The sequence below is a fragment of the Cyphomyrmex costatus genome, unplaced genomic scaffold (assembly GCF_001594065.2).
Source record: "Cyphomyrmex costatus isolate MS0001 unplaced genomic scaffold, Ccosl1.0 scaffold275, whole genome shotgun sequence".
NCBI lineage: Eukaryota > Metazoa > Arthropoda > Insecta > Hymenoptera > Formicidae > Cyphomyrmex > Cyphomyrmex costatus.
In genome coordinates, this window is record NW_017276855.1 from 1,048,393 (window position 1) to 1,073,809 (window position 25,417).

General features: G+C 41.4%; 1 protein-coding gene across 1 annotated transcript in view; it reads right to left on the reverse strand.

The window, feature by feature from the left end:
- Positions 1-21,119, reverse strand: part of LOC108774871 (Myosin heavy chain-like) — a 49,523-nt gene extending 28,404 nt beyond the window's left edge. The window contains exons 1-9 of the mRNA XM_018541091.1: positions 20,961-21,119; positions 19,534-20,181; positions 18,648-19,115; positions 15,225-15,356; positions 1,655-1,843; positions 1,380-1,556; positions 929-1,129; positions 689-841; positions 30-613 (exon numbers count right to left, since the gene is read on the reverse strand). Coding sequence (XP_018396593.1) covers positions 30-613; positions 689-841; positions 929-1,129; positions 1,380-1,556; positions 1,655-1,843; positions 15,225-15,356; positions 18,648-19,115; positions 19,534-20,181; positions 20,961-21,095 — 2,687 coding nt within the window. The 5' untranslated portion in view covers positions 21,096-21,119. The remainder of the gene's footprint in view (positions 1-29; positions 614-688; positions 842-928; positions 1,130-1,379; positions 1,557-1,654; positions 1,844-15,224; positions 15,357-18,647; positions 19,116-19,533; positions 20,182-20,960) is intronic.
- Between the last annotated feature and the right edge of the window lie 4,298 nt (positions 21,120-25,417).

Consider the following 25,417-nt stretch of genomic DNA (forward strand, 5'->3'; position numbering starts at 1 on the left):
GCAAAAAATGTATTTAACAAATTCATTACTTGTTGATAAGAGCTGCGACGCAGTGGAAAACTTCGGAATAGAGTCCGACTAGAAGTCCTTCCAAAGCATCAAGTCCCGTGACATCCTTGCCCTGTTCCGTTGGGCTGGGTGTCCTCAGAGCTGGTCTCGGGGTGCTCGGTGTTCCGGCACCTCCTCCATTATTCGAGAACACTACTCGACTCAGTTCCTCCACTGTAGCACCGAGTAGATTGGCGGCTTTCTCCGCGCATTCGACCCTCGCGAACTGCCACCTGCTCTGCGAACTGGTGCCAGCTTTCACGGCGCCAGCACAACTCAAATGATAAATGCCAGCCAGCACCAGCCAAATGACTTTCTCGTCAGCCTCGGAGATGCCGAGTATTCTTAACGCGGCAACGATACGATTAAACTCGACCATAGCACGCTGTTTGTCCTCGTGCTTCTGCAAGGGCGTGACGAAGGGGTTGTTTTCGGCGACTAGATTCGTGAGGTGTAACTCTTTTCTCAGTGCACCCTCCGCGCCTGCTAATAAACGGTAAACAGCGTGAAACGTCGGATCCCCGTTTGCTCGTCGGCCTATCCTTGACTTCTCCAGCAGCAGTATCTTGGGAGAGAAAGCAGAATGTCATTTATTTAAGTCCTAGGTCGAATAGTCTCAGGCAAAAACGTATTTTCTCACTTGTAGAGAAGCCGATGCGATTTGACCCGACTGATCGAAGTCGAGACTGAAGAGCTGCGTGAAACGCGTCGCGTTTGAATTCATATGCGTTCTACTATTTCCGAAAGCCTCGAGAACCGTAAATAGTGCATTTAGCTTTTCGATTGTTAATATCTGTAAAAAAAAAAAGAAACGATCCTCACTTAAAAACAATCCGTATACAAAAAGTGACGATGTTGCAATTTCCTTGTTTATACTCGCCTTGTTAACCGTACCAGCGGCCAGCACAAGATAATGAAGGGCGTGTTTAAAATTCGTCGTTTTCCCCGCTCCACTACGGCCGAGGAAAACTAGAGAATGGTCCCTGCGTGTTGCCAGCATTCCTCTATAGGCTGACTGCGCTATAGCATAAATATGCGGCGGCATGTCTTCGCTTTTGCAACCTCGGAACATATGCGCGACCTAGAGCGCAAGAAGGAGTGGAAAGAATTTTAATTTTAGAGATAAGAATCTCTTAGGCATGAAAATACATATAATAAATATAAAATTTAATAATACATGAATCTCGATGCGAAAGTTTTTTTTTTTTAATTCCCTCTACATAAAGCACAAGTCGACAATGATGTTACAATTTTATAATTTAATCAAATTGTTATACCAAAAAAAAAAAAACTGTGGTACACGAGCAAGTAAACTTCTAAAGCAACCTTGCCTTTTCAGAATAAATCGCCAAAGGCGCGACTGGATTGATAACGATCATGCTGTCTCCTGCATACGTGTGTATCAAGTTACTGGCGTAACGTTGTCGCAGCGTGTGGAGAACGGATGATTCATTCAAAAATCGCAATTGCGAGAGTTCCTCAGCTTTGTCGAACTGAGGTGGATTGGCCTAACAGATGTAAACAATAAGTAAATTATCATGATGTAACGTTTAGGTTGATTGATTAATAAAGTACATAATTAAAAGTCAACTGTAATAAGTAATACCTTCTCTACGTCTTCTTCGTCCACGAGCAATTCCTCTCCGGAGATGGTCAATCGGATCCTCAGTTTCCCTGTGTCGGGATCGGCGGGATCGCATTTCGAGGCCGGAGTGAAACCACCGCGATGCAATAACCAAACTTTTTCGGAAGTTAACCATGCTTGTTCTTGCGCCAAATGTTCTTCCGATCGCGCCTGTGCAACATCAAAAAGAAGCACGTGACATCAGTACGCGTGAATTAGCTATATCTAGTTTCTAAAAAAAGTGAGCAAAAAGATAAAAGAGAAATTAATATAATAATAAGGCTCTATGCGTATAAATAAAAATTAATAAGGGCAGAGAGCCAGTAATATTATAACTACTTTAATTCAAATAATAATAATATAAATTAACAAAAAACAAAATCATACGTTTCGACTCCGATAGTCTTTCTCAATGTTACAAATTAATACAAATCGTTTATTTACAATTTTTATGTGTCTGTTGCGTCAATTAAGTAAAAGTAGAAAAAATAAAAAAGAAAATTTCTTATATTGAGATCCACCTTAAAAAAAAGGTTTTTCGAAAAATTCAATTTTTTTAAATATGCGATTTCGATTCAATAAGTAGCTCTTTTTAGGTATAGATAATTAAAAGGTAAAACTTAAATACCTTTCTTCAATTCTTAATTGTTCTTTAATCAGAAAAAATCCGAGAGGTTGCGTTTAATTGAATAGAGAATTAGCTACGTTCTTTGAAATTATTTGCGTTTTTCTTTTCCGTTTGCTTTCGCAGTCACGCGATGAGATCCTCGCTCTTTTTTCTCCATGGCGCGAAATAAATTCTGTAGTTTTGAGCTTCATAGAAGTTTCCCGCTGATTACTATAAGAACGGTCTAGCGAGGACAGCGCACACCTACACGATTAAAGTACCGGCGACGCGACGTCCTCGACGATTTCGTTACCGGCGGCTGTCAGACACGATGAATCGTTATGAAACGTCTTATTGCGTGGCTACGTATATTACGACTACAGACAAACAGACTTGCGTACCATTAACTACGGCTACTTATTAACATCCAAATGGCATTCACTCAATCCTTTCTATTCCTATCTTCCCTCATTTTCACGTGTCCTTGTATTCCTCTTCAGAATGAAATAACTATTATCTCAAAGGCAGAGACAAATAAGCGTCTTCAATTTGTTACTTTGTATCGAAACAACGTTCTTCAAGAAAGAACAAACGGCCTTATTGACAACTTTACTGAATGTTATCAGTATAACTCTCTAAATTACTAATTAGTTATAATTACAGGACGTTCATTGAAATTATGTAATCATTAAAATAGCTCATTTAAATTAGCGTATCGTTTAGATTTACGCGAACAAAAGTTAAGCGTGTGTCCCGCGGCTCTATTCTCTTTAAATCTGTGAATCACCGTCGTCGGTGCAGCTGCGAGTTCTCGCGTATCGATTTCCGCATCGAGCAATTGCAAAACGGTGACTCGTGTGGTTCCACCAGGTAAGGAAGACAGAACAGTGAGTTTCCTGGTTACATACGTTATTGTATATCAGGTCTCGGGGCTGATTGGTAGAGCACAACGCGCTATTGTTTCACGAATACGCGGCAAACGCCGCGCCGCGCCGCTCGTTCGAAGGCCTAAATGAGGAGATTGTGTTTGAATATTACTATAGCTTGCCCTTTAAACGAGTTTCACGCGCTCTCACGCGATGACAATTTGCCAGATATTTCCTGGATTCTCTAAAGGCGCATATTACGTCGAAGATGAAGCTTTTAATCGAAATTGATAAGTTCGGATAGAGGATAACGTCATTTCTAAGATAAACCTTGTTCGCTTGTATTTTATATTAATTCAAGCTGATGAATTGAGCAGCCTGGCGAAACTTGCGATTTTCTTTAAATCTTTTGCAAAACCATACCTCGTCCGTTTGCGGCGTAACTTTATTTTCCAAAAGGACCTCGAGGCGCTTCATACACTCTCCTTCGTCCTTCGCGCGATCACTTTCTCCGCCACGTTTCACATTCTTCATTATGCCCGATTCTACTTTTCCGTTCTCTCGTATTTTTCGTCTTATCTTTCTAGCCAAGGCCATCTCGAACAACTCCTCCCATTCGATAATGTCCTGAATTGGTTTCGCGCATCTTTGGTGACTCGGCCGACTCCTCTTCGATACTTTCTTCGAGCTGTTGGCCCAGCTATTCTTGAAACTGAACATTCGTATCCCATTATTCATGCTCGGTATCTTCTGCTCTATTTCCGCTGTGATCCTGTGCCACTTGCGTTCCTTCGGCGTTCTAATGACATTACTGTCATTCCAGCCTTTTTCCATTCTCTTGATCCTGTCGTCCATGCATCCTACGCGCAAAGTGTCCGCCCAGCTCTCCTTCTTAAAGCTTTTAGTAGCTCGCAGTGACGGCGAGTACTGATTGAGTCCTTGAGATCCTTTGATTTTTTCTTTGGCATTGGATTTGACGCTTGACGTTCGTTCGAAGACACGATTTGAGTTGATCAGTCGATTATCCGAGCAACCGTTTTGCCCAATTTCGGAGGAGTGCATGCTGTCGCTGTCACTGCACTCCCACGAGCTCGTACTATTTTTGCTATGCTTCCTGTCGAGGACGACACCATTGCTGAACTCGTGCTGCTTGGAAAAATCCTGCGCCGGTGATTTTGGGATTTTTTGCGAGGGAAAGCCTTGGCGATTGTTTTGTTTAGCTATCCCACTGGCATGAGCTTTGCCTCTACAAGATCTGTGAAGAAGATGATGTGCATCGAGCGACATATTATCGACTTCATCCCTGCTGCGCGGCATTTTCTTAGTCTCTCTTCCAAAAGGAGCAGGTTTCACACGTCGTCAGTTTCCCAACGCAATTATCACCAATCCCGACGGGGTTCCTCCTACGCAGCAGGTATTCTTAAGTTTGCTTGAGAATTCACATGTATAGAAATTCTTCATTAACGGTTGAAAGTCGAAAATTTCTTCGTCACTTAGCGCGATCATGTGAGATTATGTCTTTAACGTAAAGCGTTTGAGATAATCCTAAAACCTTGTTATACTATATATATGTTTTTCCTTGACTGCTTTGATTGGTATCCACTCTGTTAGTGAGTCATTAATCTTATCATCCCATTAGTCCCACATCTTTCTGGCAGCCACGACAAGCAATAGAAAACATCAATCACTTAGTTTCCACTCGCAATTCGCTATGGCATATCTTTCAAAGCAGTTCTCGGGAGGTACCGCTGATCATCGTCTCGTCAAACTCGATCGAGATATATACTAATTCATGAAGATACAAATGTCATCACGCAAACTTATCGATTTTCTGACACACGTCTCTCTCAGTTTCCGTTTTAAAACGTTTCAACCAACGACTCACATCCGCGAAAACTGAGACGCGGCTCTTTCCAGGAGGTCCTCTCATGACGCGAGACTGTTACGACGGTCACGAGGACAGGACACTCGGCCACGAGGAGCATCACGGGGGTCTCCCGAGTGTCGACTGAAGCAACGCTGGTGCTCCGAGACAGAGACAGGTCCTCTCGTTGTGGAGAACGAGAGAGGCGTGTGTGTGCCCACGAGAGCCGCCCGGGAGTTCTTTCTCTCCATCACGCGCGAAACGTAATTCTCCCGCTCGCTCACCACTCGTTCCTCCATCCTCGTCCCCCGCTTCTGTCGCGCGGATGTCCCCTCTCGGTTCCTCCATCGGTCGGCCAACCATACGCTCGGCTTTGGTTACTTCAACGTCCTTCCTCCGCGATTATGTACAGACGGCAAACAGTCGGCTAGTAGGCCGATCCGATTTCACGGTGATTGTGGATCAAGATGCAATTAGCGCAAATTCGGAGATCCGAGCGAAATAATTCGACGTCTAGATTTGCGTACTTTTCGCGACACTCACAATCAGTTATTTTGAGAGAATATAAAAAAGGTTATAGACCAAGTCTATAATTCTTTATCGTAAAGTACACCAAAGAAAGCAAACCACAATTTTACATTCGGACCATCATTCAGAATTAAAACGTTCACTAATATATATTCACTCATTTTGTATAAATCTAGTTTGACGCTAATGATATAGATGCGTTCATTGTCTGAAGTTAAATGGCAAGCTTCCTCTTAAGAGGCCACGGAACTCAACCTACGGAAGCGTAACATGAGTGCAACCAGGAATCGTTTCCAAGAAGAACTCGACTTGATCGTTCGGCTTCAAGTATACGTATAGCTGCCGTTTTTACCGTGCAAAGCTCCCGTGTTTTTGAAAGCTTCGAGCGAGACGCGAAGCAAATGCCGGGAGTAGTATAGAAGTGTTTATATATAGCTTTCTACAGAAGGGAGTTCTAGGCACTAGCATGAGAGAAATATCTTATTTAAGGAACTCTCAGCCTAGTCTTGCTTCTTAACATGAAAGCTGCAGGCATATCATGAGTTTCATTTAAATGGTCTTATACTTTGTATTCCGCTTTTTTGTTTTCTCTAAAAATATATTCTGCTAGAATACTCTTTAACTTTTTCGAATTGAAGTTTTACATTCCCCTCACTACTCTCGAATAGAATCGTGACGTTTTTATTTCGATCATAAGCGTGGCGGGAAGAAAATCCGATCTTTTAAAGTCCGAGGAGGCATTCATGGATCGGTCACGTGCAGTAACGTCGAATCGACGACTCGCACGTGTTGCCGAGAGAAGCGCATTCGTGAAGTTTCGAGGGAGCACCGGGCTGCTATTTTAAGAAACTCGTAACACGCGAGATTGCGTCCAACCAAAAGCGAGTTACTCGACGGGCGGACATTGCCACAAACATGCGCCAGTACAGAGAGACGTAATATAACGGCGCGGCAGCCGGTGTTTAGCTCTTTGCGGTCCGAGTATCACCGGCCATGGCCATATTGGTCGCAAGAAACGACCGCAGAATTTCTCGATGTACGAATAATTCGCTTCGCATATATCGGCAATACCCAAGTACATATATGCAGATGCCGTATCGACTGTAATGAAATAAAACGATAAAGCGACTCTTCTCGTTTCAGCTTCTTTCCTCATATCCGATGAAATTCGCAGAGTAAGCGTCACTTGGACGGGATGATACCATTCAAGGACGTGTAGTGTTCGATCGATCGTGAGGAAAGAGGCAATTATGTTTTCTAAACGCGCTATTCTAGGTTTTAAATTATATGCCAGACCGATGACGCATCGTTGTCATTGTTCGACAATGGTGCGTATTCATTGCGGAGACTCGAGGAACGTCGTGGAATCGATCGTGGGTGGATTGCTACACGACAATTTCTTCGTTACATTTTGTCTACGGCGCGTGGGACGCGTCAGATCGATGAATTAGAAGTAGATAAAGAAAAAAGGCAGATTTAAATATTGCGCGCGCACGCGCACTCTGGAACTAGATCTCCAGAACGAAAGAGTGATCTGGGCTAACTGGAGAACGTCGTGGCTTATATTGGTTTAGCACGATAAACGGTATTAGAAAAAATGATTTATTAACATCGCTAATAGAAGTTATTAAAAATAACTTTGTTATAATTCAATCACGGTATTAATGGAACAAGTAACATTTTATCAAAGTAACAAAAGTATCTGCAAGATAGAACCCGCGCGAAAAAATATATATATAGATTTAATATAATTAAATAGAAATTTTATTAAAATTTAATATAATACTAAATGAGATCTTAATAATGATTTTAATAAATTTGGTTTTATTTTTTCAAACCTTACATAGATTTAATTTGGACCATATAATATGATCCATATTAAGTTATATAAGACCATATTTAAACTTATTAAAACTTGTTAAGATTTAATTAAATTATATAAATTGGACTTTAATAAGATTTAATAAAGACTTATCAAGCTTAAATAAGTTGTTAATATAAACTATATTAAAAATATATACATGTTCGCTGCATTTATTTATAAAGTTATATAAAGACTTTATAAATTCTTTATATGAATTTTGATGAAATCCTTATAAAGAACTTATAAGACCTTTATTTAGAACAGATATATTAACTTTTTTTTCGCGGGAAAAAGAATGATTTAGGCTAACTCGAGATCGTGGTGTAATAACTTAGCACGGTATACGAAAAAAAAAAGATGTATCAAACATTAGCCAACAGCAGTCTAATTGAAAGTAATTTTGTTAGTTCAACGATAATATTAATGAAACAAATAACATTTTGTAACAACAAGAGCATGACGAATTTATTTCATGAATACTGTGTAATTAAATTAACAAGATTAGACTCTGTCTATAATTGCTATCGTTAATGCTGTCAGCACTGTCGTGGCTGTTTGCTTCCAATATTGCTATCGCGACACACGGAAAAATGATATTAATTCAACATTATCTTTTTCCATGTAGATCGATAGTGAGATAAAAAAAATTAGAAGCAAAAAAGCAGTCGTAACATTTACTAGTATGCGTACGGAAATTATCGATATAATCGGAAAGATCAAACTAGCAATACGTAGAATGACGTAGCGTATATCTGGTATAAATACTTCGCTTAACGCACATTATAATTATCGTCCTCAATTATCGATCATTAATATCGTAATTGCATTTTTTTTTTTCCATTGCGACACCCGTATCCGTCGATCAACGCGTCGTTAGTGCAAAACTTCTGCATAGTTGAGAAATTTCCTGCCAAGAGTGATCCGAACGGGCGCGTTTCTCACGGTGCACGTGAGTGTGACCGGGCTTCACGGTAACATTGTTCCGTGCAGCGACTCGCGCTATGCGCATTTTTATGCCGCGCTTAGTGGAGAACGGGACGACGGAGGAGATAGGTGGAACAACTGGAATTAAAGTGTAGGTCGGAACGGCCGGTGATCCCTCGATGCGGACCGCGAGCGAGTGCATAACGTATATACGCGACGAACGGGGCAAGCTCGACTTGACGCGCCGCATTCGACGAACAATTGGATTTCGATAACCGTTATCTTTTAATGCCGCACGCGTTACTATCCTATCGCGCGCTTTTCACGGTACACATTACTGTCTCGAAGAAACAATAATGAAATCTGTTGCTTTATGTAATTAAACGTCACGAAGGTAAATGTAAACGCAGCCGTAACTGCAGGTATTTTGCACTTAAGAATTGTAAGAAGGAATACGGTATAAACCTCGATAAGAGCCTATCGAAAACGTCGATAGAATCCACGAGGGAAGGTCGTTTGAGGCCGCGCCAGATTCTTGAGGCAGAGAGAAAAAAGAAATGAAATATGGAAAACGAGTCTTTTAGTCATTCATGCTGCGCGAATTGCTAAACCGACCTTGTGCGTTGTTGTATAGCGATTGGCGTAGGCGTGGTTGCGGCCGATGAAGTTATAAGTGGTAGATTTAAGAAAGTTGTCCAATTCGACGCGAGGAAGAAAGAGTCGCGAAAATATTAAAATCTATACGAGAAGATCAGATCAAGGAAAGATTACATTATTTTTTTTTTGTATGAAATTAAATGGTTGTTGAAGTAGTCGCTTTTATGCGACCAGATCCAAATTAACATTTGAGTCAAAACTGAATATTGTTTTCGATCCGCGCGAGCAAAAGAACAACGTCCGATGACTCACGGATTGACGGACAGACCGGATTGACTGGTACGATCGTAGCAGACGCGAGTCGTAAATCTATAACAGCGCGCGTACTTGGAGCCATACAGTGCGAGTAACATGCTTACATGAATGCGTGTAAACCATCTTGATTCGATTTAAAACAAGCTTGAGCGACTCGCTCGATAGAATCCATACATTCGCGATATGATTGCTCCATTTTCCGGGCATCACCCTAACATTGATTTCGAAGAAACTCACTACAAAACTGTGTTATCAAATTCAAACTCGGCTCTACAATACACGAGTTCTAATTTGAATATATAAAAGTATATCTGTATACGTAATGATGTATACCTATACATAAAATACAGAAACGAAGAGTTAATAAGAAGTGAAATAATAAGAGATAATAAGAAATGAAAAGTGTCATCCCGGCCAAGGTAATATTTTTCGCGATAAGAGGAATTATTTCCAGATTTTAATATAGTTTAACATCGATATAAGATGTTAAATGCCAAAAAGAGAATCAATTAATTATTAAATTGATAATCAATTTAATTCGTGATAGTAGTTTGTTGGAGTTGCGTTTCAAGACCGACAATTGTTCGGCGCGCAGTTTGGAAAGACTACACATATCAGTAAATAAATTCACGCGAAATTATGATATATATAAGCAATTAAAGATCCAAGCTAGACTGTTATAGGCTTCGTATTCGTATTAGTTATGTTCGTACATCTTTAGATTTGAATATTGCAAAATATCATTTTTAGAGTTTGCATTACGTACGAAAAGAACATTATGTGTACGTTTAAAAACCATAAATAATTCTGCGCGATTTCCAAAAAGCGTGAAATTTCATTTAAGAAACAAAAATGGTCACAAAGAGGATGAAAACTCCTTGAGTAAAAGATTGAGAACATCGGGAAGTGTGTACACGGTATCCATACGGGGACGATGCGACGGTGGAGGTAGAGAGGCCAGTGTCAGAGAGGCGCCAAGAATCAGCCGGAGCGTAATGCACGCGGCATCTCTCGCCTATCGCAATCAAGATGCCTCTCGCTACGAGCCGCTGACGGCTTGGGGTATAACGCGTTAACGCCGTCTCGCATCAACGTGGGCAGATAAGAGGGCGGGCGCACGCATACGTATGTACCTACGTACGCGCGGACTCCCAAGCCACCACGATTACGTGTATAAAATACGAATTACGCCCCGTCGCGCCGCGCCGCGCGAATGCAGCGACCGACTTCGCCTTTTGCCTATACCGATCGCAATTGCATGCAAATTTATTCGCAGCGGCTTGAGTGGCCTATTCATTTTTGCGAAATAACACGACGCCGCCGATGAAAATTTCAGCGATTCGCGCCATTTGGATTTTACGAGTTAACCTCATACACCTCTCGAATTCGTTAAATTTGGAGACGTCTCTGTAATTATGTATTCTCCTAATTAAAATTCGAGGTGTAGAAATCGTCCGATGTTAATTCGAGGTTAAATAACGAAATTTTGTAATTTCGTTATTTATATTTTCTCTGCCTGAAGTGTAGTATACGCGTTTCATCAACGGTATGCCAGTAATAGCTTGCAAAGCCATATAGATGCGTACAACGAGAGGCCGTTAAACTCGCGTAGCCCTCTGCTCGCGTGGGCAACCTACTTTTTTTTTTTTTTTAACGCCTGATATTTATAGGCAATAAACTGACCGACGTCACTGCAAGACTGCAACCGTAGGTGCATCGCTTTTAGTGCGTCACGTGCTATCGTACACTTTCTTAAGAAAGTACTTGTTAGTGACAACATTTACAGTGGTTTTAAGGAAATAGTGAATTTTTAGCATATAGGGTAAGCCCGGTATATACGCCGCGTCAGGAAATGCGCCGCAGAAGTCAGAAAAAATAGAAGGAGTGGGGATAATTTTCCGTCAATAACTTTGTTACATGCCTTTATTGTATATTAGTATTATGTTATGATTTCAGTTCTTTACTGTTAATATTAATGAAATTATTGCGAGTTAAATCGATTTTTTACTGTAATAAGTAGTGCCATCATAATTTATAATCTACATAAAATGATTATTATAGAGCGTGTAAAAGACTTAGTGGTTATTTTGCAATACATATGTGTAGAGGAATAGTAAAGCATGTTGTATAGCAAAATACAAGTGCTTTGCTCCTGTATTGTTTGTTTAATTAGTTGTCATATATATCCCATTTATTTGGGATATACGGCATTTTTAGCGAGCGGGATGCTGTGCCGCAGCACAGACGCTCTATTTAAGAAGTTTTTGTTAATTCTAACAATTATACATTGCATTAATGCATAAATGTTGATAAATCTTAAACGATTAGTTTAAAGATTATTTTCAAAGATTTGAAGCTATTTAAAAAACTTGTATTAAGTCCTATTTGTATTCCAATTTTCATTCTGAACAATAAAAATTGTCATATATTAATAAACAATGCAAGTTACGTCGTCATTTTACATCTTATTTATAGATTATTTGTGATTTTCTTATGAATTATATACGAGTGGCCATATTATCAAAATAGATTATTTTGGATTTCTAATATTTTTTTTACAGTAGTAAATGATACAAAGTTTTTATTTGTATAATTAATTTGCTTTAAACATAGTAAATAATAATTGATAAATTAAGTTTTCGATAGGTGCGGCGTATATACCGGGTTTACCCTATGTCTTTTAACGAATCCGACGAGGATAACGATTGCGGCGGGTGTGTGATTTTCCGGATGGAAAAAGGATCCTGCTCGCGTTCTTATACACAGCGGAGATACGATTATTGGCCTACATATATCGCGACGAGCGACCGGCATGGTGCGGTGGGGATCCTCTGGCGATCGGCGCGATGTTATCACGGGTATACCCAGTACCTTCCTCGAGGGCGTAATAATAGTGTTGCGCCGGTAACGGCGTAATTACTCACTACGTAGCGCGTAACATGTAATTCTAATTACGTAATTTGACATTTACGTAGCTGATACGCTCGCGAACGAGCGAGCCGTCATGTCGCACCGTGAGAGAGAGGCGGTGAGCTACGCGAGGACGTTGCAAATCGTGCACCACCCCAAGCAAAACTTCGTACTTTGTAGCTGCGCGCTGATCCGAGTTTGGCGGCATTCGCCAGTTCTTTGATTAGCAAGATCGCGAGATTGTCGGTCTCTGTGATTTTTTTCACTTTTAGCCTTTTAATATCCACGGAGGACTGTTCTCTCGTTGATCTCGGAAATACAGTTCGCGACACCGAAATAACGAACGTCAAGGGACGTTTAGAAAATTTTACATTCAGAGAAAAAGACATAGTAGTAGCAACTGTATAATGACAACTATACAAGTAGTTTTACATGTAGAATTAATGTACATAGCAATATGCAATCCAAATATAACTTTTCGAATTTAGTTGCAATAATTATAAAAGAATGTTCGATTTTAGATGTTAGATTTTCGATAAATTTTAATTACTTATTAAAATTTATTACATTTTTTTCAGTAACAACTGTATAAGTTACATATGTAGAATATATATTCTACATATGTAACTTATACAATTGTCACTGAAAAAATGTAATAAATTTTAATAAGTAATTATTTGAATAGTACTAATTTAACATTTTTTTGTTATGGTTTTTGCTACGGTAAATAAATATTTGATAAATTAACAAATTGAAATTAAATTAAATTAATGATTTTTATATCCACATAAATATGTCTACATTCTTAGTAAATATTCAACTAATACTATTCAACGAATATTGAAAAATTAAACTTTAATACATTTTTTTAAATGTATTACAAAAAATTCTTTCTTTGAGTGTCTAATCCTTAAATTTAACTTTTAATTAAAGTTCTAAGAAAACTTTTTTTCAAAATATATTTTTCTAATCTCTTTCCTTGTAATTTAATAATTCAATATAAAAATAATATAAGTCAAGTATCTATCTCGTCAGATTAAAAGGTGTGGATTTTTATAAAACATTTAATGAATGAAAATTGTTTATTCAATGTATACGCAAGAAAGTTTTGAGAAGAGGGATCTTATTGAAAAGTAGGAAAAGTATTGTGCTGTTCTCCACAACGACACGTCGGCAGCACGTTCTTTGCTATGCCGCTGCAGTGTCGGCTTTATCGACCGCCAGTAAATATCGTACTCGTTCTGCTGTGCATTTCAACGTAAGTCGCACTTTGTTAGAGCCAATTGCCAATTACGACACGTCGTTGCTCGCATCCGACGTGTGTACAAATTGCGCAGCGACGCCCGTGTTCACGATAATCGTGTTCGTTTTATTCCCAAGACAATTGCGTTATTTTTCAATTATATCTGTTTTACAGTTTAAGCGAGACTGCGGTGGAGATCTGATTTTCTATTACAGCGAGATTGACAGCAAAGCTTAAACAACTGAATTAATAAAGGCGACAATTAGAGAGTTCTCTACCAAAGTAAACCAATATTCTGCGTTTACTGTAAGTACAATATAGGCCGGTGTATTCATAGTTAATTTTTATATATTTGAGAATGTCTTAAGTACAGTCTCTTAAGCTGTCATAAGCCAATTAGAGGACTGCATTCGCATCTTAAGACACTATTTAAGACGGTCTTAAAACAGATTATGAACATCGTCCATAGATATTTCTTCACATTCCACTTTGAGATTAAAATAGAATATCATCAAACTGTCGCCGGGGGCTTGAACAACGAATCCTGTTATCCCACGAATATATCGTGTGAAAATATAGTTAATATACGTTTTGACATATATATATATGTACAATGCAATTTGCGTTTCACGTTTATCGATGAATTCAGAAATGCGGATGCGATCCCGCTCGTTCTTGGCGTGTTCAATTACAACGGCGCTTCGATCTCGTTGCGAGTAGGAATGCGCGTTTTACGTCGCGTGACGATTTAATTTAATGAAGGCAGCTTCTCGAAAGCCTGCAAGCTCGACTATTAGAGAAGCCGCGGAATGAAAGAGAACATGTGCGGGAATAATGCCTGACACTCGTGTTCATTTTTCCTCAGAATGTCAATCCTGGATCAATGTGTATCTCGCTTTAATACTACTCACTGTGATCTATGCAATTGTTGTCTCGTTTATAATGACTGTAGTTTCAGCTTTCGCGGTAAAACGCGAATTGTTCACCGCATTCGGGAAATTTGCATATATAGTGTTAAGCCGTAATCACCCTAGCGATTGCGCGATTGTGATTGACGATCGCGCAATCCCTAGCGTGACGGCTTTAGATATCTGTCACTCTTCAAAAATTCACTGGAAAAAGATGATTCTTTCTTTTCGTGGGTAATATTTGTATTTTTCTGAGGCTTAATTTGCACGATGCACTCTGGATATTTAAAATGTGCCCAAGCGCCGCCGTGAAAAGCTGGCAGTTTCTTGTAACGGGCTGCGCCCGTAGTTTAGATTATAGCTCGAAGTTCGGCGGAAACGAGGTATTACGGTACGAGGCAGTCAGTAGAGATGTACCGTTATGCGATTGCTATGCCACTACGCCGCTCTAGGGAATGTGGGTGGAAAGTGAGCGTCTCTTTACTATTGTCTTCCTCTTTCCTCGCTGCCGCATCACGCTATACAGCCCTGTCGCATTCCGTTGCAATTTCGTGCCCTCTTTGTGCGTCATCTTTATATTTCTCCGCGTACCCTTCGCTAAGTCGATTGCGCGCGTTTTATCTCATTACTTCTGCCCTCTTTATTCTTCGGCTCTCTTTTCACACATGATGTATCATAGAAATTATTCAAACTATTAAGTTATAATATATTGTACGTTGAAATATAAAAAAAAAAATATGAACATGGCACAAGCTAGAGAAACTTGAAGATGTAAATGAATAATTTAACTTTGACGATCGTCAAAGGTTTAAAAGATGTTCTAAATTCCTCTGCTTATATTTCTTTCGCAAAGTTTTCTCAGCGAACTTGACTTATATAAATCAAGCTTTATACGTTGAATCGACGGCAAACGGCAATAGGCTTACTATATTTTGATGAAACCGCAAACTGCCGGACCGGCGAAGCGTGCCGCTGCGGATATTTGCAGGTGCCAATTCAACTTGACGTCCGTCACAACCGCGTCTCGATAATTCCGATAGCTCGGCGACTGGCTGCACCTGCAACGAAATCGACACGTTAATATTGTAATGCGTATGCATCACGCGAGCACGCCCTTGAGCGTGCCGGTGATTGCGGCAAAATTCATTTATGTTTCGTTTACGAATAGTCACGTCATGAATATCCATATACGATAAATAAAGCGACAAACATTTCAAAGTGATATGGATAAAAATTCTTCACATGTCTCTAGATTATAATGTGTTGAAATTTCGTAATGAAATTTTTTGGAAAGTAACGTCGAACTTTCATCGATTTTCATAGAAATAAAAACGATATTATTAATTGTCATGTAAGAAAAACGCAAAGTTGATATCTTTCTGTAAAGGACTTCTTTTAAAGATCTCAACTTTCTCGAGGAAAAAATCAGGATTCTATCACATTATATCGGAGTTTAAAAAATAAAGTGTAATATCGAACGTATAGAATATTGTCCGGTATCTTTCGTCGTTCATCTAATCTCGATTAATCACCGTTACAGATGGCTCCGCCTGTTATCGACGTGTCTGCATGTCCGATATGCACACACATTGTCCATCGGACGTGTATAACGGGGCACGCGTGCATACACACACGACTCACGCGCACGAGGCCGAGCTCGTGCAACACAGAGAGAACAGGAAGCAGGATGTTGACCGAGAGGGGCCTGCCGCGCGGCGCGTTACCTATACATAAGTATGTAAATCACGTCACGTTCCTTCTGACGACGCGACTGCCATGCCGCCAACAGAGAGAGAGGAGAGAAAAGGGGGGAGCAAGGACCGGGTCTTTCACAGGCTCACATAGGTACTGCATGTGCATTGGGGACCAACAACACCCGGTAGATGCAGCCTTCCCTGCCGGTATTTTCCGCTTTTACACCGTCGACCATTCAGTTCCTCGCGGAGTTATCACGATGATAAATGAGAATTGCGCATTAAAGCAGGTATCTTCACGCTCTGATACGCCAGGATGGCTGCGCGCGATATTTTCAGTTTTGATAGATATAGGTTTATTGAGAAACATATATCGGGGCCCCGCGCGGGTTAAAATTGTGAAAAGAATAAATGCAATCCCGAGAGATTCTTCCCTGAAGGGAAAAGGTAATACAAATTTCGACACACCCTGTATGTAGCGTATAATACGCTCGATTTGTGAATTACATCCGGTTTTTCCCCCTCTGCGTATCTCTTTCTCGCCTTTACGATCATTTCCTTTCTCCCGTCCTCTCTTACGCGCCCAGCATTTCCGAATATTTACATGTTTGGATTCTGGAAATGGTTGCGCTCCGAGGTGCTTAAGTGTCTTAATTCTTAGATAAATAAACTCGATCGTACATCCACGCATAACGATATTATTCGCTTCCCTATGCACGCAATCGTAGGCACTTCTATTTTCTCCGAGGAGAACGTTTCGTCATCGTTCTTCAAAGAAACACGTCTCCATCGTGCCATGGTACAGTTAAATATGCGGAAACGCGCGCGTCGCGTATTCATCGATCCTTTGGATGTTTTCTGACGCGCGTAGACGCATAAAATCCCCGAATTTGGCCGTTCAATCCACTCCGGAGATTGCATTCTGCGCGCGTGAGGAAGCAGTGAAAGGTAGAACGATGCACAATCGGACGGAATTACACATTTCGTTTCTGGCCGCGCGGGAACGCGGCGGCATTTTTAGCATTCCGTGGCTACGGGGCAAGGTCAGACACGCTTGGGCATCTTCTCCCGCCCCTGAAACCCCTTTTTTACTTTTATATCCGTTCTCCAGATCCGAGAGCCCGGGCCCGCGAGAGAAGTTGGCCCCTCTTTATGAGGCGCACGCGCTCATGGTGGTCGATTTGCTCGATGGTGACGATGGAAGAAGATCGGATTCTCGGTAAGCCTGCTATTTTCACACGACCGTCCCTCGTGTCTCGAGTACAGTTTTATTAGCGGGGACCGTGACTCACGATCCCGCTATATTTGTTGCCAGCAGTGGCAATGAACCGGCCGACATCGCACCGCAATCATTTGTCCTACCAAGAGCTCGCCCGCACCTTTTGTGCGTTCATGGGCTGCGTCACATTCATTCTCGTTTAAAATAAGGATAAGCGACACGATGCGACGAGTGGTCGGACAAATCAATGAAAATAATGGTAGTTCTTGTAACATTTGCTATTTAACGTCGTATAATTGATGGCTGTACTCAGCGGAAAAAACAGCTTTTCGATTATTGTAAGATTTCTTAATAATATAATTAACTTATACATTTATATATATATAGATTTAGTAAACAACTCAGGACTAGGCACAAATTATATTAAAAAGTAAAATATAATCGCAAAGTTTTCCTGCTGAATGCAACCATTGCCTATCCGAATAAAAAATACGGCATTACAAACTTTCGATCTTACAATTACTAAGAAATAAAGATATTTTATTCAGCCGGACGTTTAATTTTCTCATGATGTTTCAAATTAAAACGAAAAAAAAAAATACGTGATAATAATTGTTTTTATTGATTAGAATGCAGGACATTTCGCTGTTGCGATGTAATAAAGGTCTACGGAACGACACTCGACCGACCCCTTTCTATGACCTCTGAAGAACCTAAGATTCCTCGATGCCTTTCACCACGTTCGATGTGAATTTTCCTGTACGATAGCGAACAACATTTATACCCATTTTTTAATGATATTTTTAAAGAGCTCAAGGTCAATCGTGACGAACTCGATAAGTAGTTAACAAAATGAACGATAAGCTAATCGTTGACAACTGATAATCTAACATAAGGTCGTTATAGCGCTGTGTCGTTACAACGCTATGTCTCGCCGCGTTCAATTATTAAAGACTGCTTTCCAGTAAATACCATCGGATTTATGCTAATAAGCTTGTCTCGCGTTCAACGAGAGAAAGGTTCGTTCACTCCGGAGTACAAAAGGACATGACCGGTATAGTCTATAGAAGAGAAAAGATACAAGGCATAGAGAGTATATCGCTTGCGCAATATTCAAGATACGCTCCGACTTCTCGATTTCTCATCATTCAATCTGTATGAGTTACGAAGACATCAATCACGCGATGAGAACGTTATATATGTATATACAAGAACACAAGTATAGAATTTAGGTAAATAAATGTACTCTTGAAAAATACACCCTATAAAATCAGTTTTTAGACACGAAAAAGATGAGTGTACAAAAAAAATGCAAGACGTTTCTAACTATTAATTTGTATTATAGTAATTTCGTACTTTTCTTTCTTCAAAATTGTTTGAAAAAATGCGTGCGAGTATTTGTTTGAAATCACTGTAATTATTAATCTAAGGGTTACCTTTACGGTGACACTGCTGGCAGAGCTCTTGATGAGATCGATGATCTCCTCACGCGACTTGTCATCCACGTTGATCCCATTGACCTCGATCAGTCTGTCACCGGGCAATAGACCCGTGTCATTGTTGTGCTGCACCAGAGCACCAGGTTCGGCGAAAATCACTGGTCGCATCTGCGTGACGCCGTTTGCCATTCGCTCGACGATCACAGCGCGACGGAGCGAGAAGCCAAAATCATTTCGCGGTGGAGGTTGCCTCTGGATGGTGAGTTCCCTAGGCTCAGGTAACTCGAGCGGCACGATCTCTGGCAGTTGCAGTTCGATTCCCTGTTCTTCGAAGGAGACCGACGACCGCCACCTCGAGAAACCCTGGGACTCACCAACGGGCGATAGGCTGAACGGTGGCGTTGCGAAACTCGAGTTTGTCGTGTCGGTCAAGGAATCCGCGGATGGACTAGCACTGGTGACAACCTGAATGTAATAGAGTTCAATGGACTTCAATTACGTGTCGAAACATTTATTGCCTGTTATATTTATTATTGATTTACGATTCATGATATGAGACAAAGTTGAATCTTGAATCATGAAATATCTGTAACATATTCATTACTTAGAATAAAAAATTAATAAAAATTATTTACATTTATATAAAATTTTAATTAAAAAATTTCTTTATGAAAATATTTACGGAAAATATAATATATGATCACTCGGCAAAAATTGCAAAAGATACTATTCGTCCTGGTTTGTTTCACGGGATTTTCTTTCAATGTCACATCATATCAAACAAACCATCACTTGGCATCTCGTTACACGTTTCGGAAATGATCCTAATAATTGGGTTTCGCCACGGTCGATGCGCGGAAGAGAAAGCGGAGCGTTATCTAACCTGAAGCAACTTGGCGTCGATTTGATGTTGCTGCTGTTGTTGCTGGTATTGTTGCTGAATCGTTTGTTGTTGCACGATGTGCCACGCGGTTTGACACATCGTTTCCTCTTCACTGCAGTCGTCCTTGTTCAGAACGCTGTTGAGATGCGCCGGTACGTTTTGATAAGTAATCACCTCGTTCTGAAGAGTGTTTCTCACCAGTAGATTACTGGCTTCCTGGTAACTAGTTTCGGTACCATTCTGCAACGTGTTCTCTTCCGAAAGAACGTTCGTGGTGCAGTTGTTGACAGTCAATCTGGGCCCTTTGAGGATTCCTCGCTTGGGCGGTTTCGGCGGTAACGGCGGTAGGCATTTGCCGCCGGCTTGACCGCCGGCGTGACTCGTCGTCGTCGACGATGTAGTCGTGGTCGTCGTCAGAGAGGTGAGAGACGCCTCCGACGAGTCACTCTGCATCAAACCGTCGGGTGTTCTGGTGGCCCAACTGCTGGCACCGGCACTAAACGTCGCACCTGGACCTACGTTCTGCGAGGCATCTAGAAGATCGCGGTCCAGATGTGCGAAAAACGACGCGCTGTAATCCGCGGTGATGCCACTCGGTAATTTTTCCTTCTCCTTCCGACGGCCGGGAATTTTCAGTGATCTACGGACCTACAACACAGCGCCAAAAAATGACGTTTTCGAGGGCCCGTTCAAGCAAGTACCGCCGAAAATATCTACCATACAGAGTCCTATGAATTTTCTTAAGAGATTTCTTTTATTCTTTGAATGATGCGATTGTAACGACGTATCGTCCATGTCGCAGAACAAATTTGCAATTTTTTTTTTTTTTTCGTTAATGTGCAAATATGCGACCAACACTTCTTATCGCGAGAAACCACATCCGGCTGGCGATGATACTGATCTAAAGAAAAGAAGCTTTTCTCAAGACGAAATCTTATAACGCATATCTACGCTCTTTATTTCTATCTAAAAATTCTCTTACTACCGATTAAGTTCTCCATATTGTCATCACGATTTACACACGTTTTTTAAATGCACAGTTTATTACAATGATATCAATTGACGAAAGCCAATGGAGAATTTTATCACTTCGTGATATTGATAACTTTGTTTATGTCGATATGATTTGTAATCCGAACAAGATATCGGTAACTTCGTGCAACTCGTGTAAATTCGTAAGCTGTACAATGTACACACATCTTGTCATTGTGAGATGCGATAACCAATCGCGCATACGTCACAAGTTTAATATAAAAAAAATTAAACGACCGGCAAGGCTTACGCAGTTAAGATAAATAATAAAATAAGTGATATAGATTATAATAATCTGTTATAGTTGAGCGATTTGCAGGAAAACTGAAAAGAGCCACAGCAAAGCGGAAGTAATTCTTAATGAGAGTTCCTCTGCGATACGTTCTTGCATTTACCTCGTCCAATCGCAGAAGCTCCTCCGCGGACATGCTGCTGCGATCGCGCTTCTTGACATCCTTCCGTTCCTTCTTTTCGCGCTTCCGCTTCTCCTTATCGTCCTTCTCCGCGGCCTTCTTCATAAAGTTAAACATCTTCTTCACTCGCTAAACGTCCCGAGAACGCGAACGCGAGAAAGAGACAACATACGATATCTCGTTTCTCGATTGCTCGATTAGCCCCACGTGACACGATCGCGGACAGTCTTGATTTCTCGCACCTCGTGGCATATATGTGTGTGTGTGTTATGTGATATGTATATGTATCGTGATCACGTAGCACCGTTCGTCAAAATAAATGAACTCTTGCCGCGACTCGCGCGCGTGATCGGCGCTATTGGCCGTGCGAGACACGCGGAGTCGCGCGCATCGCTTCGTCACCGCCGTCGCGATGCCCGGCACTCACGACGACTCGAAAACCGGCTGTCTGTCACAATTCGTTTCGGAGTAGGCCGTGTCGTTTGTCCGAGGACGGTTCTCCCAATGCCCCGGCTCGCCCCACAGCGCACCGGTGCACTCTATCGACCGGCGATGGAGCGGCATTCATCGAGTTTCCCTCGGGAATCGTCCCCTAGAAATTCATCCAGAAAAAAAAACAACGTTAATTGTACTCGCAAAGTGCATGGCTAATGAATGCGTATTTAACGGGCGATTTAATATGTATATAAGAACGGAGATTTTCACTGCACACATACCGAATGAAGAATCTGCTACCAAACGTTGAATGAAATAATTTTCAAAGTTTGGTATAATAAAAGTTCGTATAATAAAAAAAATTTGATCTTTCTAAATATTTTGCATTTATTACCAAACGGTTGGTTATATTATCATGTTTGATAATACTTGCTATATACTTTCTAAATCTTTTGCAGTATAAATATATTTCACTCCAGAAAAGATTGAAAATTGAATCAGTCTTGAAAAAAAGAGTGAAAGAATTTTCTCTCTTGAACAAGAGGCAAATTTTCATTATTTAGAAGTGAGATTTCATTCTTTTGGAGTAAGATTTCACTCTTTTGAGAGAAAGTTACTTCAAGGAATAAAGTTTTTTCTGAAAGAACAAATGAGATTTTATTCCTTTGGAAAGAATCTCACTCCACTCTAGGAGTGAACTCTTAGTTTTAAAAAATAAAACTCTACTACTCTTATTCCAGAATGAAAAACTCCAAAAAAATTTTACTCTAAAAGATGTAGAGAGTAAATAATTTAAAAAAGTAAAATTAGTCTTTTGCTCTAATAACGTTTGATAGTTATTATCAGACTTTTTTTCAGTGGTGAGATGTCAATTACAGTATAGGATTTCTGTGACTCATAAACTATTACGACATTGTTATATTATCATTGTACATACAGATATTATGTGATATCTACAGATGAAAAAATCTTCGTAAAGACAATATGACAATATCAATATTATCGTTATGTCGTCGTAGTTTTTTTTTTTTTTTATCGTATATGGTATTTACGCAAAAATCACGTTAAAAATTACAGAATCCCAGTTTGATCTATCGCGATCGAGATTGGAATTGCGCGGTACAACGTTCGCTTCCGCGCTCGACGCAGAGTAAAGCGAGTGAATTTGTAGATGACACACTTCCGGGAGTATCCTCGACGCGACGTGTTGTCTGATTCCTCCGATTAACGTCAATTTTGGACTGGAGGTCGTCCGGATATATATGGTGCGCGGCGTATACGCAAGGGCGTGAACCGAAACGCTTCTCCATGGCCGGACTTTCCTTCCGGCATGCGATTCGGTACCGCGAGCTATGCGGAAACGGAGCGACGGCAAAAGAAGCGACGATAACGCAACCGTTGTTCGGTGCACGCGTTCGGTCGACTCACCGCGCGAGAAGCGAACAGGCTTTTTTTTTATCCTCTTTCTTTCCTGAGGCGTTATACCGAGCTCGCGCGAAACGCGCGAATGCGCTCCCCTGGCGTTCTCATCGCGTGATGCCGCCGCGTAGTCAGCAGAAATAAAGAAAGTAGCCGAAGCTGTGTATTATCGAGCCGATTACTTCGACGATTATCGACACGCGCGTTCTTTATTGCGTGAAAATTGAACCGACGAGGGAAACGCGCGCGATCACTCGTTTGATTTAGGATTCAATTACAGGAGGGTACAATTTCTTTTTTTCCCAAACGCAATAGCGAAACGCGATGCATCTAGCTTTTAGCACATCATTTGCACCCCCGTTCCTCGTTTATTTACATGGCCTCGCGAAAGACAATTAAGAAGCCACAACTACGGCCTGAGATCTACGGGAGCGTAGAAAATTAGAAAGGCGACAATTAACCGCTGCTAATGAAACCGCATTCTAGACGACTTTAATTGTATCGTTCGTGTAATTTCTCGTGCATATACGCCGGCCAGAGAGAAGATAATTTAAATGTAATCGGCCCGACGCGGAAGTGCATTACGCAAACGTTGATCTTACATCATTGAACTATCACGCTCGCGAGGAAATGAATGACAGATCTGTGATAAAAAAAAATGTCTATTACGAAGAACGTAATACGTATCTCGCGTATATACTCGCTATTCTCGCGCGTCACCGTTCACAGTAACGGCGTTATTCGTGAGTAACGACACACCACGTTCGATTTTCACCACACCTTATTCCGCGTTTCTCACAGTTCAAGGGCGGCACGGAAAATCCCCATTCGGGCTACGCCGGCGAATCTACAGGCGTGCCGATCGATTACACGAAGCCGGCGAATTTTTTCGAAGCACGCGACGTGTCGCCTCGGCGAACCGCTCCGAAAATTCCGACGGCGCGATCGATGCCCCGATTTGCTCCGATTCTCGTATATATACATATACGTAAAACCGAGTGGCACGCCGCAAAGCGCAAACGGAGCTTTACTGTCTTCGCCTTAACGGCAAATTTTGCGCGAAAAGAAAAACAGATTTGGATCCTTCCAACGGATCATTTAAAGTCATCTCAATCGTATCGCTGTAATCATAACAAAAGTATCCAATGTATATCTGAAGGCTTAAACGGCGCTTCGCTCTGGAGAAACTTCCGATGAAGGCTACATCGGCGAATCTTCCGAAGCACGGGACCTTTTCAGCGAGCCGCTAGGAATGTCTCTCGACCACCTCGCGATCGATGCACTTCGTTACTAGCGCGTGCGGTGCTCTCGTCTTCTTGAGCATAGCTATGCGGCTGGTTCTAATCTAGCGCGAAGGCGCTTTATCTACGGGGTAGTTCGGTAGACACCCTGCATCGATCGACCCAGGTGGAGAACGGAAGCTGCTTCGTATATACGTTGTTTAAAACGCGTATCCTACGCGGGTACTCCGTAACTGACAGCGAACGGGATCGGAGCTCCGTGCATGCGGCATGAGACTCGCGTCACCACAACACCCGCCATTCGCACGAGCCACTATACGACGCGTGCTCGCGTAGGATCGCGCGCCCGCGCTACGATCGTATACGAGATTCTCGCTGATCAACGTACCCAGGTAGACTTCGCCTGGCAAACGGGCTGATAGACGAGGCGCGCGAGAGCTTCACGGCCCAGCCGAGGTCAGATCTCGGGTTGACCTCCTGCGGCGGTGCAACGCGCTGCAACGCGAGTACGTGCATCAGTCGGGGAGGGAACAAGTTCGACAGAGCGGCGCTCTTTAAACGGCGTTTAACCACGACTCGGTCTCGTACTCGCCGCGACACGGCAGGACTGTCATGGCAGTCATGAATTGGGAGCGGGGCCGGTGGCGACTGCCAGCGCCTTCGGCCAGACAACGGCCTGTTAGCCAGCACCCTTCTTTTCCAGACAGCTACTCCAACGTCGGCGCATGCGTGTATGCGGCTTTTAAGACCTTTCGATCCACCGGCGGAGCGCGGCTTTAGCGGCATCTTCTAAAGCGGCCTAGGTCTTTGACTCCGCATCTTTCTGAGTTTCCGTACACATAGAGAGTGATTTCACCATCGGTCGGATTGAAGAACCAGAGTAGTTGCATGATGACTCGCTTGATTGAAGAATTGGATTACTTGTATAGCTTTAATAGATACAGTGATATGATTTATAGAATTGTTTTTTACATCGTTAATATTACTGTAAAAATACTATTTTATACCTATAATGTATATTTATGTGGGGAGAATAGTTTACATTATTTTGATTGAATTTCTGTATTCGGAGTATTTAATTGCTTCGACGTTCTTTCAAATTTTTTCAATTCTTGTCGATAAATATTCAATATTCCTTCAACATTCCGCCAGCTGGCAGCAGTTTCTATATATGTGCATACATACATACATAATATACATGCATATAGCACAAGTGAAGATATATGTATACACAAATTTCAACTTTCTCACAGTCTATCAGCTGATCGCCTAGCGTCAGTAATTGATCGAATCCACGTGTCAGTAACCGATTGATCTTGCATCTGTATTTCACAGCTTTTAATC